Consider the following 20,622-nt stretch of genomic DNA (forward strand, 5'->3'; position numbering starts at 1 on the left):
CACTGACCAATGAGTGACCAATGAGTGACCAATGAGTGACCAATGAGTGACCACTGACCAATGAGTGACCAATGAGTGACCACTGAGTGACCACTGAGTGACCACTGAGTGACCAATGAGTGACCACTGAGTGACCACTGAGTGACCAATGAGTGACCAATGAGTGACCACTGAGTGACCAATGACCACTGAGTGACCAATGAGTGACCAATGAGTGACCACTGACCAATGACTGACCACTGAGTGACCACTGAGTGACCACTGAGTGACCAATGACTGACCACTGACCAATGAGTGACCAATGAGTGACCACTGAGTGACCACTGAGTGACCAATGAGTGACCACTGACTGACATCTGAGTGACCAATGAGTGACCAATGACTGACCACTGAGTGACCACTGAGTGACCAATGAGTGACCACTGAGTGACCACTGAGTGACCAATGACCACTGAGTGACCACTGAGTGACCAATGAGTGACCAATGAGTGACCAATGAGTGACCACTGAGTGACCAATGACCAATGTGTGACCAATGAGTGACCAATGAGTGACCAGTGAGTGACCACTGACCAATGACTGACCACTGAGTGACCACTGAGTGACCAATGAGTGACCACTGAGTGACCACTGACCAATGAGTGACCAATGAGTGACCAATGAGTGACCAATGAGTGACCACTGACCAATGAGTGACCAATGAGTGACCACAGTGACCACTGACCACTGAGTGACCACTACGACGTCCACAACCTGTACGGGCCGAGCGTGGCAATGGCCACCTATGGGTGAGTGACCAACTGACCACTGAGTGACCAATGAGTGACCAATGAGTGACCAATGAGTGACCACTGACCAATGACTGACCACTGAGTGACCACTGAGTGACCACTGAGTGACCAATGAGTGACCACTGAGTGACCACTGAGTGACCACTGAGTGACCACTGAGTGACCAATGAGTGACCACTGACCAATGACTGACCACTGAGTGACCACTGAGTGACCACTGAGTGACCAATGAGTGACCACTGAGTGACCACTGAGTGACCACTGAGTGACCAATGAGTGACCAACTGACCACTGAGTGACCACTGAGTGACCACTGAGTGACCAATGAGTGACCAATGAGTGACCCTGAGTGACCAATGACCACTGAGTGACCAATGAGTGACCAATGACCACTGAGTGACCAATGAGTGACCAATGAGTGACCACTGAGTGACCAGTGAGTGACCACTGAGTGACCAATGAGTGACCCTGAGTGACCACTGAGTGACCACTGAGTGACCACAGTGACCACTGAGTGACCAATGAGTGACCACTGAGTGACCAATGACTGACCACTGAGTGACCAATGAGTGACCAATGAGTGACCAATGACCACTGAGTGACCAATGAGTGACCACTGAGTGACCACTGAGTGACCAATGAGTGACCAATGAGTGACCACTGAGTGACCACTGAGTGACCACTGAGTGACCCTGAGTGACCACTGAGTGACCACTGAGTGACCAATGAGTGACCAATGACCACTGAGTGACCAATGAGTGACCACTGAGTGACCACTGAGTGACCCTGAGTGACCACAGTGACCATTGACCAGAGTGACCACTGAGTGACCACTGACTACTGAGTGACCACTGAGTGACCAATGAGTGACCAATGAGTGACCAATGAGTGACCACTGAGTGACCACTGACCACTGAGTGACCACTGAGTGACCACTGAGTGACCACTGAGTGACCACAGTGACCATTGACCACCGAGTGACCACTGAGTGACCACTGACCACTGAGTGACCACTGAGTGACCAATGAGTGACCAATGACTGACCACTGAGTGACCACTGAGTGACCACTGAGTGACCACAGTGACCACTGAGTGACCACAGTGACCACTGACCAACTGACCAACTGACCACAGTGACCACTGACCACTGAGTGACCACTACAACGTCCACAACCTGTACGGGCCGGGCGTGGCCATGGCCACCTATGGGTGAGTGACCACTGAGTGACCAATGAGTGACCAATGAGTGACCACTGAGTGACCACTGAGTGACCAATGAGTGACCAATGAGTGACCACAGTGACCATTGACCACTGAGTGACCACTGAGTGACCACTGACCACTGAGTGACCACTGAGTGACCAATGAGTGACCACTGAGTGACCAACTGACCACTGAGTGACCACTGAGTGACCACTACGACGTCCACAACCTGTACGGGCCGAGCGTGGCCATGGCCACCTATGGGTGAGTGACCACTGAGTGACCAATGAGTGACCAATGAGTGACCACTGAGTGACCAATGAGTGACCCTGAGTGACCAATGACCACTGAGTGACCAATGAGTGACCACTGAGTGACCCTGAGTGACCACTGAGTGACCCTGAGTGACCACTGAGTGACCAATGAGTGACCACTGAGTGACCAATGAGTGACCACTGAGTGACCACTGAGTGACCCTGAGTGACCAATGACCACTGAGTGACCAATGAGTGACCAATGAGTGACCAATGACCACTGAGTGACCACTGAGTGACCAATGAGTGACCAATGAGTGACCAATGAGTGACCACTGACCAATGACTGACCACTGAGTGACCACTGACTGACCACTGAGTGACCACTGAGTGACCACTGAGTGACCAATGAGTGACCAATGAGTGACCAATGAGTGACCACTGACCAATGAGTGACCAATGAGTGACCACTGAGTGACCACTGAGTGACCAATGAGTGACCAATGAGTGACCACTGAGTGACCACTGAGTGACCCCTGAGTGACCACTGAGTGACCAATGAGTGACCAATGACCACTGAGTGACCACTGAGTGACCACTGAGTGACCAATGAGTGACCACTGAGTGACCACTGAGTGACCAATGAGTGACCACTGAGTGACCACTGAGTGACCACTGAGTGACCACTGAGTGACCACAGTGACCATTGACCACCGAGTGACCACTGAGTGACCACTGACCACTGAGTGACCACTGAGTGACCAATGAGTGACCAATGACTGACCACTGAGTGACCACTGAGTGACCACTGAGTGACCACAGTGACCACTGAGTGACCACAGTGACCACTGACCAACTGACCAACTGACCACAGTGACCACTGACCACTGAGTGACCACTACAACGTCCACAACCTGTACGGGCCGGGCGTGGCCATGGCCACCTATGGGTGAGTGACCACTGAGTGACCAATGAGTGACCAACTGACCACAGTGACCACTGAGTGACCACTGAGTGACCACTGAGTGACCACTGAGTGACCACAGTGACCATTGACCACTGAGTGACCACTGAGTGACCACTGACCACTGAGTGACCACTGAGTGACCAATGAGTGACCACTGAGTGACCAACTGACCACTGAGTGACCACTGAGTGACCACTACGACGTCCACAACCTGTACGGGCCGAGCGTGGCCATGGCCACCTATGGGTGAGTGACCACTGAGTGACCAATGAGTGACCAATGAGTGACCACTGAGTGACCACTGAGTGACCCTGAGTGACCACTGAGTGACCAATGAGTGACCACTGAGTGACCAATGAGTGACCACTGAGTGACCACTGAGTGACCCTGAGTGACCAATGACCACTGAGTGACCAATGAGTGACCAATGAGTGACCAATGACCACTGAGTGACCACTGAGTGACCAATGAGTGACCAATGAGTGACCAATGAGTGACCACTGACCAATGACTGACCACTGAGTGACCACTGACTGACCACTGAGTGACCACTGAGTGACCACTGAGTGACCAATGAGTGACCAATGAGTGACCAATGAGTGACCACTGACCAATGAGTGACCAATGAGTGACCACTGAGTGACCACTGAGTGACCAATGAGTGACCAATGAGTGACCACTGAGTGACCACTGAGTGACCCCTGAGTGACCACTGAGTGACCAATGAGTGACCAATGACCACTGAGTGACCACTGAGTGACCAATGAGTGACCAATGAGTGACCAATGAGTGACCACTGACCAATGACTGACCACTGAGTGACCACTGAGTGACCACTGAGTGACCACAGTGACCACTGAGTGACCAATGAGTGACCACTGAGTGACCACTGAGTGACCACTGAGTGACCACTGAGTGACCACTGACCAATGACTGACCACTGAGTGACCACTGAGTGACCAATGAGTGACCACAGTGACCACTGAGTGACCAATGAGTGACCACTGAGTGACCAATGAGTGACCACTGAGTGACCACTGAGTGACCACTGAGTGACCAATGAGTGACCAATGAGTGACCACTGAGTGACCAATGAGTGACCAATGAGTGACCACTGAGTGACCAATGACCACTGAGTGACCAATGAGTGACCAATGAGTGACCAATGAGTGACCAATGAGTGACCACTGAGTGACCACTGAGTGACCAATGAGTGACCAATGACCACTGAGTGACCACTGAGTGACCACTGAGTGACCAATGAGTGACCACTGAGTGACCACTGAGTGACCAATGAGTGACCAATGACCACTGAGTGACCAATGAGTGACCACTGAGTGACCAATGAGTGACCAATGAGTGACCAATGAGTGACCAATGAGTGACCACTGACCAATGAGTGACCAATGAGTGACCAATGAGTGACCAATGAGTGACCACTGACCAATGAGTGACCAATGAGTGACCACTGAGTGACCACTGAGTGACCACTGAGTGACCAATGAGTGACCACTGAGTGACCACTGAGTGACCACTGAGTGACCAATGACCACTGAGTGACCAATGAGTGACCAATGAGTGACCACTGACCAATGACTGACCACTGAGTGACCACTGAGTGACCAATGAGTGACCACTGAGTGACCACTGAGTGACCACTGACCACTGAGTGACCAATGAGTGACCACTGAGTGACCACTGAGTGACCAATGACTGACCACTGACCAATGAGTGACCAATGAGTGACCACTGAGTGACCACTGAGTGACCAATGAGTGACCACTGACTGACATCTGAGTGACCAATGAGTGACCAATGACTGACCACTGAGTGACCACTGAGTGACCAATGAGTGACCACTGAGTGACCACTGAGTGACCAATGACCACTGAGTGACCAATGAGTGACCAATGAGTGACCAATGAGTGACCAATGAGTGACCCTGAGTGACCAATGAGTGACCACTGACCACTGAGTGACCACTGAGTGACCAATGAGTGACCAATGAGTGACCAATGAGTGACCACTGAGTGACCAATGACCAATGTGTGACCAATGAGTGACCAATGAGTGACCAGTGAGTGACCACTGACCAATGACTGACCACTGAGTGACCACTGAGTGACCAATGAGTGACCACTGAGTGACCACTGACCAATGAGTGACCAATGAGTGACCAATGAGTGACCAATGAGTGACCACTGACCAATGAGTGACCAATGAGTGACCACAGTGACCACTGACCACTGAGTGACCACTACGACGTCCACAACCTGTACGGGCCGAGCGTGGCAATGGCCACCTATGGGTGAGTGACCAACTGACCACTGAGTGACCAATGAGTGACCAATGAGTGACCAATGAGTGACCACTGACCAATGACTGACCACTGAGTGACCACTGAGTGACCACTGAGTGACCAATGAGTGACCACTGAGTGACCAATGAGTGACCACTGAGTGACCACTGAGTGACCACTGAGTGACCAATGAGTGACCACTGAGTGACCACTGAGTGACCACTGAGTGACCACTGAGTGACCAATGAGTGACCACTGACCAATGACTGACCACTGAGTGACCACTGAGTGACCACTGAGTGACCAATGAGTGACCACTGAGTGACCACTGAGTGACCACTGAGTGACCACTGACCAATGAGTGACCAATGAGTGACCACTGAGTGACCACTGAGTGACCAATGAGTGACCAACTGACCACTGAGTGACCACTGAGTGACCACTGAGTGACCACAGTGACCATTGACCACTGAGTGACCACTGAGTGACCACTGACCACTGAGTGACCACTGAGTGACCAATGAGTGACCACTGAGTGACCACTGAGTGACCAATGAGTGACCACTGAGTGACCACTGAGTGACCACTGAGTGACCAATGAGTGACCACAGTGACCATTGACCACTGAGTGACCACTGAGTGACCACTGACCACTGAGTGACCACTGAGTGACCAATGAGTGACCACTGAGTGACCAACTGACCACTGAGTGACCACTGAGTGACCACTACGACGTCCACAACCTGTACGGGCCGAGCGTGGCCATGGCCACCTATGGGTGAGTGACCACTGAGTGACCACTGAGTGACCAATGAGTGACCACTGAGTGACCAATATTTTAAGGGGTTTATTTATTTATATATATATACATATAGAAATTATTGTGGATATATTAATTTCATAACTTTATAAGTAATATTACGTGATTATATCTACTAATAATATTACGTATTTTATATCTTTTCTCCAATAAATTTATCTCTATTTATATTTGTTTTATTTTGTTATATTTATGTTATATCTTATATGTTATATCTAATATGTTATATATTGTATGCTATATATTATATGTTATGTATTATATATGTTATATGTTATATGTTATATATTATATATTATATATTATATATTATATATTATATATTACATATTACATATTATATATTATATATTATATATTATATGTTATGTGTTATATATTATATGTTATATGTTATATAATATATGTTATATATTATATGTTATATATTATATGTTATATAATGTATGTTATATATTTTATATTATATATAATACAAAATATATAATATATAATAATATTAATCGTACATAGTGTATTATATATTATAGAAACAATATAGTATTAATAATATTTTTAAATATAATTTATTAAAAATAAATTATTTATATAAATATATAAATTATATTTTTTACTGTATATTTATTTCTGTATTTCTATTTCTATTTTATATTTCTATTTTATGTTTCTATTTTATATGTATACGTATATGTATCTAATTATATATTTATAAAATTTTTAAAATTTTATTTTTATTTTTATTTTTATTTAATCCCCCAGTGCCCTGCAGCGCATTTCCCCCTGGCAGCGCCCCCTGCTGGTGTCCAGCTCCACCTCTGCCACCTCCGGGCGCTTTGCGGGGCTGCATCTATATATATAACTATATTTATATTTATATAATTATATTTATTTAATATTTATATATTTATTTTAATTTTTAAATTTATTTTATATTTTATATTTAATCCCCCAGTGCCCTGCAGCGCGTTTCCCCCAGGCAGCGCCCCCTGCTGGTGTCCAGCTCCGGGCGCTTTGGGGGGCTGTATCTATACACATAACTATTTTTATATTTATATTTATATTTATATTTATATTTATATTTATATTTATATATTTATTTTAAATTTTATTTTTATTTTATATTTTATATTTAATCCCCCAGTGCCCTGCAGCGCATTTCCCCCTGGCAGCGCCCCCTGCTGGTGTCCAGCTCCACCTTTGCCGGCTCCGGGCGCTTTGGGGGGCTGTATCTATACACATAACTACATTTATATTTATATAATTTTATTTATTTAATATTTATATATTTATTTTTATATTTATTTTTATTTTTATTTTAACCCCCAGTGCCCTGCAGCGCGTTTCCCCCTGGCAGCGCCCCCTGCTGGTGTCCGGCTCCGGGCGCTTTGGGGGGCTGTATCTATACACATAACTATATTTATATTTATATTTATATTTATATTTATATTTATATTTATATTTATATTTATGTTTATTATTTATATTTATATTTATATATTTATTTTTATTTTATTTTTATTTAATCCCCCAGTGCCCTGCAGCGCGTTTCCCCCAGGCAGCGCCCCCTGCTGGTGTCCTGCTCCGGGCGCTTTGGGGGCCTGTATCTATACACATAACTATGTTTATATTTATATTTATATTTATATTTATATTTATATTTATATTTATATTTATATTTATATTTATATTTATATTTATATTTATTTTTATTTTTATTTTTATTTTTATTTTTATTTTTATTTAATCCCCCAGTGCCCTGCAGCGCATTTCCCCCAGGCAGCGCCCCCTGCTGGTGTCCAGCTCCACCTTTGCCGGCTCCGGGCACTTTCGGGAGCTGTATCTATACACATAACTATATTTATATTTATATTTTTATAATTATATTTATTTAATATTTATATATTTAATTTAATTTTTATGTTTATTTATATTTTATATTTTATATTTAATCCCCCAGTGCCCTGCAGCGCGTTTCCCCCTGGCAGCGCCCCCTGCTGGTGTCCAGCTCCGGGCGCTTTGGGGGCTGTATCTATAAAAATAACTATATTTATATTTATATTTATATTTATATTTATATTTATATTTATATTTATATTTATATTTATATTTATATTTATATATTTATTTTAAATTTTATTTTTATTTTATATTTTATATTTAATCCCCCAGTGCCCTGCAGCGCATTTCCCCCTGGCAGCGCCCCCTGCTGGTGTCCAGCTCCACCTTTGCCGGCTCCGGGCGCTTTGGGGGGCTGTATCTATACACATAACTACATTTATATTTATATAATTTTATTTATTTAATATTTATATATTTATTTTTATATTTATTTTTATTTTTATTTTAACCCCCAGTGCCCTGCAGCGCATTTCCCCCTGGCAGCGCCCCCTGCTGGTGTCCAGCTCCGGGCGCTTTGGGGGGCTGTATCTATACGCGTAACTATATTTATATTTATATTTATATTTATATTTATATTTATATTTATATTTATATTTATATTTATATTTATATTTATATTTATATTTATATTTTTTTATTTTTATTTTTATTTTTATTTTTATTTAATCCCCCAGTGCCCTGCAGCGCATTTCCCCCAGGCAGCGCCCCCTGCTGGTGTCCAGCTCCACCTTTGCCGGCTCCGGGCGCTTTGGGGGGCGCTGGGGCGGGGCCGGCGCCGCCTCCTGGGAGCGGCTGCGCGAGGCCATCCCCGACCTGCTGTGGATGGGCATGGTCGGGATCCCCTACGTGAGTTTTGGGGGAAAAAGGGCAAAAATGGGAAAAAATGGGGCAAAAAATCCCGGGAAAATCAGGGTTAAGGTGTTGGAGAAACGAGAGGGAAAATGGCGGAAAATGGTGGAAAAATGGCGGAAAAATGGTGGAAAAATGGGAATTTAAGGGGGGAATCTTTGGGGGTCGTCCCCGACATGCTGTGGATGGGCATGGTCGGGATCCCCTACGTGAGTTTTGGGGGAAAAAGGGCAAAAATGGGAAAAACGATGCAAAAAATCCCGGGAAAATCGGGGTTAAGGTGTTGGAGAAACGAGAGGGAAAATGGCGGAAAAATGGCGGAAAAATTGAGGGAAAATGGGAATTTAAGGGGGCAATCTTTGGGGGTCGTCCCCGACTTGCTGTGGATGGGCATGGTTGGGATCCCCTACGTGAGTTTGGGCTGAAAAAGGGCAAAAATGGGAAAAAATGGGGCAAAAATCCCAGGAAAATCGGGGTTAAGGTGTTGGAGAAATGAGCGAGGAAATGGTGGAAAAATGAGAATTAAAGGGGGGAATCTTTTTTTAATATCAATTTCCATTTCAAGTTTCAATTCCGTTTAGTTTTTAATTGAAATGTTAATTTTTTTTTGTTCAGATTTCAATTTAATTTTAATGAATTGATTGAGTTAAAATGAATTATTTTTTATTATTATTTTATTATTTTTAATTATTATTTGCGGGTCGATCTGCGGGGGCCGGGGCCGCTGCCCGGAGCAGCTTTGCCAATTTTAATGAATTAATTTAATTTTACTCAATTATTTTAATGAATTAATTTAATTTTAATGAATTATTTTAATGAATGAATTAATTTAAATGAATTATTTTTAATAATAAATTTAATTTTAATTAATTACTTGAATGGATTTCAGTCGGGTGCATCGATCTGCGGGGGCCGGGGCCGCTGCCCGGAGCAGCTTTGCCAATTCTAATGAATTAATTGAATTAAAATGAATTATTTTAATGAATAAATTTAATTTTAATTAATTACTTTAATGAATTAATTGAACTAAAATGGATTATTTTTAAGAATAAATTTAATTTTAATTAATTATTTTAATGGATTGCAGTCGGGTTCATCGATCTGCGGGGGCCGGGGCCGCTGCCCGGAGCAGCTTTGCCGATTTTAATGAATGAATTAATTGAAATGGATTATTTTAATGAATGAATTAATTGAAATGGATTATTTTAAAGAATAAATTTAGTTTTAATTAATTACTTGAATGGATTTCAGTCGGGTTCGTCGATCTGCGGGGGCCGGGGCCGCTGCCCGGAGCAGCTTTGCCAATTCTAATGAATTAATTAATTGAATTAAAATGAATTAGTTTAATGAATGAATTAATTGAAATGGATTATTTTAATGAATGAATTGAATTTTAATGAATGAATTTAATGAATGAATTGAATTATTTGAATGGATTTCAGTCGGTTGCGTCGATCTGCGGGGGCCGGGGCCGCTGCCCGGAGCAGCTTTGCCGATTTTAATGAATGAATGAATTGAAATGGATTATTTTAATGAATGAATTAATTGAAAAGGATTATTTTTAATAATAAATTTAATTTTAATGAATTATTTGAATGGATTTCAGTCGGTTGCGTCGATCTGCGGGGGCCGGGGCCGCTGCCCGGAGCAGCTTTGCCAATTCTAATGAATGAATTAATTGAATTAAAATGAATTATTTTAATGAATAAATTTAATTTTAATTAATTACTTTAATGAATTAATTGAATTAAAATGGATTATTTTTAAGAATAAATTTAATTTTAATTAATTATTTTAATGGATTGCAGTCGGGTTCATCGATCTGCGGGGGCCGGGGCCGCTGCCCGGAGCAGCTTTGCCAATTTTAATGAATGAACTAATTGAAATGGATTATTTTAATGAATGAATTGAATTTTAATGAATGAATTTAATGAATGAATTGAATTTTTTGAATGGATTTCAGTCGGGTTCGTCGATCTGCGGGGGCCGGGGCCGCTGCCCGGAGCAGCTTTGCCAATTTTAATGAATGAATGAATTGAAATGGATTATTTTAATGAATGAATTAATTGAAATGGATTATTTTAAAGAATAAATTTAATTTTAATTAATTACTTTAATGGATTTCAGTCGGGTGCGTCGATCTGCGGGGTCCGGGGCCGCTGCCCGGAGCAGCTTTGCCAATTCTAATGAATGAATTAATTGAATTAAAATGAATTAGTTTAATGAATGAATTAATTGAAATGGATTATTTTAATGAATGAATTAATTGAAATGGATTATTTTAAAGAATAAATTTAGTTTTAATTAATTACTTGAATGGATTTCAGTCGGGTTCGTCGATCTGCGGGGGCCGGGGCCGCTGCCCGGAGCAGCTTTGCCAATTCTAATGAATGAATTAATTGAATTAAAATGAATTAGTTTAATGAATGAATTAATTGAAATGGATTATTTTAATGAATGAATTGAATTTTTTGAATGGATTTCAGTCGGGTTCATCGATCTGCGGGGGCCGGGGCCGCTGCCCGGAGCAGCTTTGCCGCCGCTGGCACCAACTCGGGGCCTTTTTCCCTCTGGCGCGGAACCACAACGAGGAGCCCGGAACGGTGAGGAAAATCCAAAACATTCTCCCTTTCCAAATTCTGAAATCGAAAAAAACCCAAAATTCCTAAATTTTCTTAAAAAAAAAAAAAAAAAAATCGAAATTTTTGATTTTTTTTTTTTTTGTGGTTTTAAACGGCTGAATTTGCGAATTTCATTCCAAAAATCTGAAATTAATTGATTAAAATTAAATTCCAATTAATTTAAATAAATTCCAAAAATCTGAAAATAATTGATTAAAATTGAATTCGAATTAGTTTAAATGAATTCCAAAAACTGAAATTAATTGATTAAAATTAATTTGAAATTAATTTAAATAAATTCCGAAAATCTGGAAAGAATTGATGAAAATTAAATTCGAATTAATTTAAATAATTTCAAAAAATCTGAAAATAATTGATTAAAATTAAATTCAAATTAATTTAAATGAATTCCGAAAATCTGAAATGAATTGATGAAAATAAAATTAGAATTAATTTAAATAAATTTGGATTAAAAAATTATATAATATTAAATTTAACAAAATTTTAATCTTGAAAATCAACCTAAGGAAAATCGAAATAATTCCCATTAACTGGAAAAATTTAATTGAATCAAATTTAATAACTCGAATAAATTAAAAATCAAATTACTTCAAAATAAAATAAAATTAAATTAATTTAAATTAAATTAAATGTTAATTCAATTAAATTAAATATTAATTAAATTAAATGTTAATTAAATTAAAAGTTAATTAAAATTAAATTTGAATCAATTTGAATAAATTGGGGTTAAAAAATCAAATTACATTAAATATAACAAAAATTTAATCTTGAAAATCAACCTAAGGAAAATCGAAATAATTCCAATTAACTGGAAAACTTTAATTGAATCAAATTTAAAAGCTCAAATAAATTAAAAATCAAATTACTTCAAAATTAAATAAAATAAAATTAAATTAAATTAAATTAAATGTTAATTAAATGTTAATTAAATTAAAAGTTAATTAAAATTAAATTAGAATTAATTTGAATAAATTTGGATTAAAAAATTAAATAATATTAAATATAACAAAATTTTAATCTTGAAAATCAACCAAAGGAAAATCGAAATAATTCCCATTAACTGGAAAAATTTAATTGAATCAAATTTAATGACTCGAATAAATTAAAAATCAAATTATTTCAAAATTAAAAGTTAATTAAAATTAAATTCGAATCAATTTGAATAAATTGGGGTTAAAAAATCAAATTATATTAAATTTAACAAAATTTTAATCTTGAAAATCAACCAAAGGAAAATCGAAATAATTCCCGTTAACTGGAAAAATTTAATTGAATCGAATTCAATGACTCGAATAAATTAAAAATCAAATTAGGTCAAAATGAAAATTTAATTGGAATGAATTTTAACGGTTCTGAAATTGCCCCGTGCCAGGCTCAGGACCCGGCGGCGTTCGGTGCCCGCTCGCCGCTGCTCAACTCGACGCGGGCACACCTGGGCACGCGCTACCGCCTGCTGCCGCACCTGTACACGCTGCTCTACCGGGCACACACCCGCGGGCACGGCGTGGCACGGCCGCTGCTCAGCCAGTGAGACACGGGCACACACCTGGGCACACACCTGGGCACACACCTGGGCACACACCTGGGCACACCTGGGCACACACCTGGTCACACCTGGGCACACTCCTGGGCACACACCTGGGCACACCTGGGCACACACCTGGGGACACCTGGGCACACACCTGGGGGCACACCTGGGCACACACCTGGGCACACACCTGGGCACATGCCTGGGGGGCACGGGGGCAAACCTGGGCACACCTGGGAATCATCCAGGACACACCTGGGCACACACCTGGGCACACCTGGGCACACACCTGGGCACACACCTGGGCACACACCTGGGCACACACCTGGGCACACACCTGGGCACACACCTGGGCACGCCTGGGCACACACGTGGGCACACACGTGGGCACACACCTGGGAATCATCCAGGACACACCTGGGCACACACCTGGGCACACACCTGGGCACACACCTGGGCACACCTGGGCACACACCTGGGCACACACCTGGGGGCATGGGGGCACACCTGGGCACACCTGGGAATCATCCAGGACACACCTGGGCACACCTGGGCACACACCTGGGCACGCGCTACCGCCTGCTGCCGCACCTGTACACGCTGCTGTACCGGGCACACACCCGCGGGCACGGCGTGGCACGGCCGCTGCTCAGCCAGTGAGACACGGGCACACACCTGGGCACACACCTGGGCACACCTGGACAGACACCTGGGCACACCTGGACAGACACCTGGGCACGCCTAGGCACACCTGGGCACACACCTGGGGACACACCTGGGGACACCTGGGCACACACCTGGGCACACACCTGGGCACACACCTGGGGGGGCATGGGGGCACACACCTGGGCACACCTGGGCACACCTGGGCACATGCCTGGGGGGCACGGGGGCAAACCTGGGCACACCTGGGAATCATCCAGGACACACCTGGGCACACACCTGGGCACACCTGGGCACACACCTGGGCACACACCTGGGCACGCCTGGGCACACACGTGGGCACACACGTGGGCACACACCTGGGCACGCCTGGGCACACACCTGGGCACACACCTGGGCACACACCTGGGCACGCCTGGGCACACCTGGGCACACACCTGGGCACACACCTGGGCACACGCCTGGGCACACACGTGGGCACACACCTGGGCACACACCTGGGCACACACCTGGGCACACACCTGGGCACACCTGGGCACAGCTGGGCACACACCTGGAGGGCATGGGGCGCACACCTTGGCACAGCTGGGCACGTTAAGCTCGACATTGACTGGGATCTCGATGTTGGCTCGGGCTTGGTCCTGGCTTGGACCTTGATCCTGACTTGGACCTTGATCCTGGCTTGGACCTTGATCTTGGCCTGGACCTTGATCTTGGCCTGGACCTTGATCTTGGCTTGGACCTCGATCTTCACCTGGACCTTGATCCTGACCTGGACTTGGTCTTCACCTTGGCTTGGGGTTGGTCTTGCTCTTGATTTAGACTTTAATCTGGACACGGAGCTTGGCTTGGACCTTGATCCTCTCCTGGACCTTGATCTTGGCCTGGACCTTGATCTTGGCCTGGACCTTGATCCTGACTTGGACCTTGATCCTGACTTGGACCTTGATCCTGACTTGGACCTTGATCCTGGCTTGGACCTCGATCTTGACCTGGACCTTGATCCTGACCTGGGCTTGGTCTTCACCTTGGCTTGGGGTTGGTCTTGCTCTTGATTTAGACTTTAATGTGGACACGGAGCTTGGCTTGGACCTTGATCCTCTCCTGGACCTTGATCTTGGCCTGGACCTTGATCTTGGCTTGGACCTTGATCTTGGTTTGGACCTTGATCCTGACTTGGACCTTGATCCTGACTTGGACCTTGATCCTGACTTGGATCTTGATCCTGACTTGGACCTTGATCTTGGCCTGGACCTTGATCTTGGCCTGGACCTTGATCTTGGCTTGGACCTTGATCCTGACTTGGACCTTGATCCTGGCTTGGACCTTGATCTTGGCTTGGACCTTGATCTTGACCTGGATCTTCACCATGATGTTGACCCTTACTTAGACCCTGACTTGGACCTTGACTTGGATCTTGGTCTTGACCCTGGCCTGGACTGGGGTTTTGGTCTTGACTTGGACCTTGATCTTCACCTGGACCTTGATCTTGGCTTGGACCTCGATCTTCACCTGGACCTTGATCCTGACCTGGACTTGGTCTTCACCTTGGCTTGGGGTTGGTCTTGCTCTTGATTTAGACTTTAATCTGGACACGGAGCTTGGCTTGGACCTTGATCCTCTCCTGGACCTTGATCCTGGCTTGGACCTTGATCTTGGCCTGGACCTTGATCTTGGCTTGGACCTTGATCTTGGCCTGGACCTTGATCTTGGCCTGGACCTTGATCTTGGCCTGGACCTTGATCCTGACTTGGACCTTGATCCTGGCTTGGACCTTGATCTTGGCTTGGACCTTGATCTTGACCTGGATCTTCACCATGATGTTGACCCTTACTTAGACCCTGACTTGGACCTTGACTTGGATCTTGGTCTTGACCCTGGCCTGGACTGGGGTTTTGGTCATGACCTGGACCTTGATCCTGACTTGGACCTTGATCTTGGCTTGGACCTTGATCTTGGCTTGGACCTTGATCTTGGCTTGGACCTTGACCTTGGCTTGGACCTTGACCCTTTGGCCTTGACTTGGACCTCGACCCTCACTTAGACCCTGACTTGGATCTTGATCCTGGCTTGGATCTGAGCGTGGTCTTGGTTGGACCTTCAGCTTGGCTTGGACCTTGGTCTTGACCTGGACCTTGAGCTTGACTTGATCTTGATCTTGATCTTGACTTCATCTTCCTCTTCATCTTCATCTTCTTCTTCATCTTCATCTTGACTTGATCTTGATCTTGATCTTGATCTTGACTTGATCTTCATCTTCATCTTCATCTTGACCTGATCTTGATCTTGATCTTGATCTTGACTTCATCTTCATCTTCATCTTCATCTTGACTTGATCTTCATCTTGACTTCATCTTCATCTTCATTTTCATCTTCATCTTCATCTCCATCTCCATGTTCATCTCCATCTTGACTTGATCTTGATCTTGACTCAAGTCTTGACTTGGACCTTGATCGTGATTTTGATCTTGATCTTGATCCTGACCTTGACTTGGATCCTGATCTTGGTCTTGCCTTGGACCTTGACCTTGGCTTGGACCTTGACCCTCACTTAGACCCTGACTTGGATCTTGATCCTGACTTGGATCTGAGCGTGATCTTGGTTGGACCTTCAGCTTGGCTTGGACCTTGATGTGTATTTTAATCTTGACTTGGATCTTTATCCTGACCGTGACTTGGACCTTAAGCTTGACTCAGTCTTGATCTTGGCTTGGGTCTTGATCTTGACTTGGACCTTGACCCATACGTAGACCTTGACTTGGATCTTGAGCTTGACCTGGACTTGGATCTTGACCTGGTCTTGGTCTTTACCTTGGCTTGGGTTTGATCTTGGTCTTGATTTAGACCTTAAGCTTGACCTGGATCTTGATCTTGGATCCTCATCATGATCTTGGCTTGGACCTTAAGCTTGACCTGGATCTTGACTTGGATCTTCATCATGATCTTGGCTTGGACCTTAAGCTTGACCTGGATCTTGACTTGGATCTTCATCATGATCCTGGCTTGGACCTTAAGCTTGACCTGGATCTTGATCTTGGCTTGGGTCTTGACCTTGGCCTTGATTTTCATCCTGACCTTGACTTGGACCTTGATCTTGGGCTTGACTTGGACCTTCAGTTTGACTTGGATCTCGGTCTTGACCTGGACTTGGATCTTGACTTGATCTTCATCTTCATCTTCATCTTCATCTTCATCTTCATCTTCATCTTGACTTGATCTTGATCTTGACTTAAGTCTTGACTTGGACCTTGACCCTTCGACCTTGACTTGGACCTTGATGTTGACTTGGACCTTGACTTGGATCTGGATCTTGAGTTGGACCTCGATCTTGGCTTGGTCTTGGTCTTGATCTTGGGTTTGATCTTGATCTGGGCTTGGGTCTTGATCTTGGCCTTGACTTGGACCTTAAGCTTGACTTGGACCTTGACCCTTAGACCTTGATTTGGATCTTGACTTGACCTTGGCTTGGGTCTGGACCTTGGTCTTGACTGGGATCTTGATCTTGATTTGGACCTTTGGCTTGGATCTGGATCTTGCCTTGGGTCTTGATCTTGGCCTTGACGTGGACCTTGGTCATGGCTTGGTCTTGACCTTGGCCTTGACTTGGGTCCTGACCTTGACTTGGTCTTGGTCTTGATCTTGACTTGGACCTTCAGTTCGACTTGGATCTTGGTTTCGACCTGGACTTGGATCTTGACTTGATCTTGATCTTGACTTCGTCTTCATCTTCATCTTCATCTTCATCTTCATCTTCATCTTCATCTTCATCTTCATCTTCATCTTCACTTGATCTTGACTTCATCTTCATCTTCATCTTGACTTGATCTTCATCTTGACTTCATCTTCATCTTCATCTTCATCTTCATCTTCATCTTGACTTGATCTTGACTTCATCTTCATCTTCATCTTGACTTGATCTTGATCTTGATCTTGATCTTGACTTGATCTTCATCTTCATCTTCATCTTCATCTTGACTTGATCTTGCTCTTGACTCAAGTCTTGACTTGGACCTTGATCATAATTTTGATCTTGATCTCGATCCTGACCTTGCCTTGGATCCTGATCTTGGTCCTGGCTTGGACCTCGACCTTGCCTTGGACCTTGACCTTGGCTTGGACCTTGGTCTTGACCTGGACCTTGATCTTGACTTCATCTTGATCTTGACTTCATCTTCATCTTCATCTTCATCTTCATCTTGACTTGATCTTGATCTTGACTTCATCTTCATCTTCATCTTGACTTGATCTTGATCTTGACTTCATCTTCATCCTCATCTTCATCTTGACTTCATCTTCATCTTCATCTTCATCTTGACTTGATCTTGATCTTGACTTCATCTTCATCTTCATCTTCATCTTGACCTCGATCCTGACCTTGACTTGGATCCTGATCTTGACCTTGGCTTGGACCTTGACCTTGGCTTGGACCTTGACCCTTCGACCTTGACTTTGACCTCGATGTCGGAGCCTTCATCCCCCCCCCCGTTCCCGCTAATTACCCCAATTAAGGCATTAATTAGTGCGTTAATTAGCGATTCCGGCAGGTTCTACGCCGAGGAGGCCACGTGGGACGTGGAGGCGCAGTTCCTGTGGGGGGCGGCGCTGCTCATCACCCCCGTGCTGGAACCCGTGAGAGACGTTCCTCCTAAAGCCTTCCTCATCCTCACCTTCGTCATCTTCATCTTCATCATCTTCATCTTCATCATCATCACCTTCATCTTCATCTTCATCTTGACTTGATCTTGACTTCATCTTCATTTCCATCTTCATCTTCATCTTCATCTCCATCTCCATCTTCATCTATATCTCCATCTCCATCTTCATCTTCATCTTCATCTTCATCAACTTCTGTGTCTTCTTCTTCAATTTTTTGTCTTTGTCTGTTCAATGTCTTTGTCTTCTTCTTCTCATTCTTCTTCTTCTCCTCTTCCATCTCCATCTTCATCTCCATCTTCTTCTCCATCCTCATCTTCATCTTCATCTTCATCTTCATCTTCATCTTCATCTTCATCTTCTTCTCCACCTTCATCTTCATCTTCATCTTCATCTTCATCTTCATCTCCATCTCCATCTTCATCTTCTGCATCTTCATTTTTTTCTCTTTGTCTTTTCAATGTCTTTGTCTTCTTCTGATTCTTTTTCTTCTCCTCCTCTTCCATCTTCATCTTCTTCTCCATCTTCATCTTCATCTCCATCTTCATCTTCATCTTCATCATCTTCATCTCCATCTCCATCTCCATCTCCATCTCCATCTCCATCTTCATCCTCATCTCCATCTTCATCTCCATCTCCATCTCCATCTTCATCTTCATCTCCATCCTCATCTCCATCTCCATCTTCATCTTCATCTTCATCTTCATCAACTTCTGTGTCTTCCTCTTCAATTTTTTGTCTTTGTTCAATGTCTTTGTCTTCTTCTTCTCATTCTTCTTCTTCTCCTCTTCCATCTTCATCTTCTTCTCCACCTTCATCTTCATCTTCATCTTCATCTTCGTCTCCATCTCCATCTTCATCTTCATCTCCATCTTCATCTTCATCTTCATCTTCATCTTCATCTCCATCTCCATCTTCATCTATATCTCCATCTTCATCTTCATCTTCATCTTCATCTTCATCTTCATCTTCATCTTCATCTTCATCTTCATCAACTTCTGTGTCTTCTTCTTCAACTTTTTGTCTTTGTCTGTTCAATGTCTTTGTCTTCTTCTTCTCATTCTTCTTCTTCTCCTCTTCCATCTCCATCTTCATCTCCATCTTCTTTCTTCTTTCCATCTTCATCTTCTTCTCCATCTTTATCATCTTCATCTCCATCTCCATCTCCATCTCCATCTTCATCTTCATCCTCATCTCCATCTCCATCTCCATCTCCTTCCTCCCGCTCCTCTTCCTCCCCGTTGGGGTTGGTTCGTTCCGGAACGTTCCGTGTCCCCCGCAGGGCGTGGACGTGATCCGGGCCTACATCCCGACGCCGTCTGGTACGACTTCCACTCCGTGAGTGACCGTTATTAGTAATTAATTCATTCATTAATGGCTAATTAATTATCATTATTATTCTTAATTAGTTTAATTATTATTAGAATAATTATTTAAATCATTATTAAATTGTAATTATTGTCATCCCCGACGCCCTCTGGTACGACTTCCACTCGGTGAGTGACCGTTATTAGTAATTCATTAATTAATGGCTAATTAATTATCATTATTATTATTAATTAATTGAATTATTATTAGAATCATTATTAAAATCATTAAATTAGAATTAAAATTATTATTAAAATCATTAAATATTAATTATTGTCATCCCCGACACCCTCTGGTACGAGTTCCACTCGGTGAGTGACCGTTATTAGTAATTCATTAATTAACGGCTAAGTAATTATCAGCATTGTTATTAATTAATTTAATTATTATTAGAATAATTATTAAAATCATTATTAAATTATAATTATTGTCATCCCCGATGCCGTCTGGTACGAGTTCCACTCGGTGAGTGACTGTTATTAGTAATTAATTAATTAACGGCTAATTAATTATCATTATTGTTATTAATTAATTGAATTATCATTAGAATCATTATTAAAATCATTATTAAATTATAATTATTGTCATCCCCGATGCCCTCTGGTACGAGTTCTGCTCGGTGAGTGACCGTTATTAGTAATTAATTAATGGCTAGTTAATTATCAGCATTATTATTATTAATTTAA

The 20,622-nt window shown here is 43.1% G+C and overlaps 1 protein-coding gene across 1 annotated transcript in view; it reads left to right on the forward strand.

The window, feature by feature from the left end:
• Positions 1 to 20,622, forward strand: part of LOC132085228 (maltase-glucoamylase-like) — a 156,398-nt gene that overhangs the window by 45,444 nt on the left and 90,332 nt on the right. The window contains 6 exon segments of the mRNA XM_059490594.1: positions 8,908 to 9,079; positions 11,569 to 11,685; positions 13,097 to 13,251; positions 18,460 to 18,544; positions 19,851 to 19,872; positions 19,875 to 19,906. Coding sequence (XP_059346577.1) covers positions 8,908 to 9,079; positions 11,569 to 11,685; positions 13,097 to 13,251; positions 18,460 to 18,544; positions 19,851 to 19,872; positions 19,875 to 19,906 — 583 coding nt within the window.

Source organism: Ammospiza nelsoni, chromosome 29 (genome assembly GCF_027579445.1).
Source record: "Ammospiza nelsoni isolate bAmmNel1 chromosome 29, bAmmNel1.pri, whole genome shotgun sequence".
NCBI lineage: Eukaryota > Metazoa > Chordata > Aves > Passeriformes > Passerellidae > Ammospiza > Ammospiza nelsoni.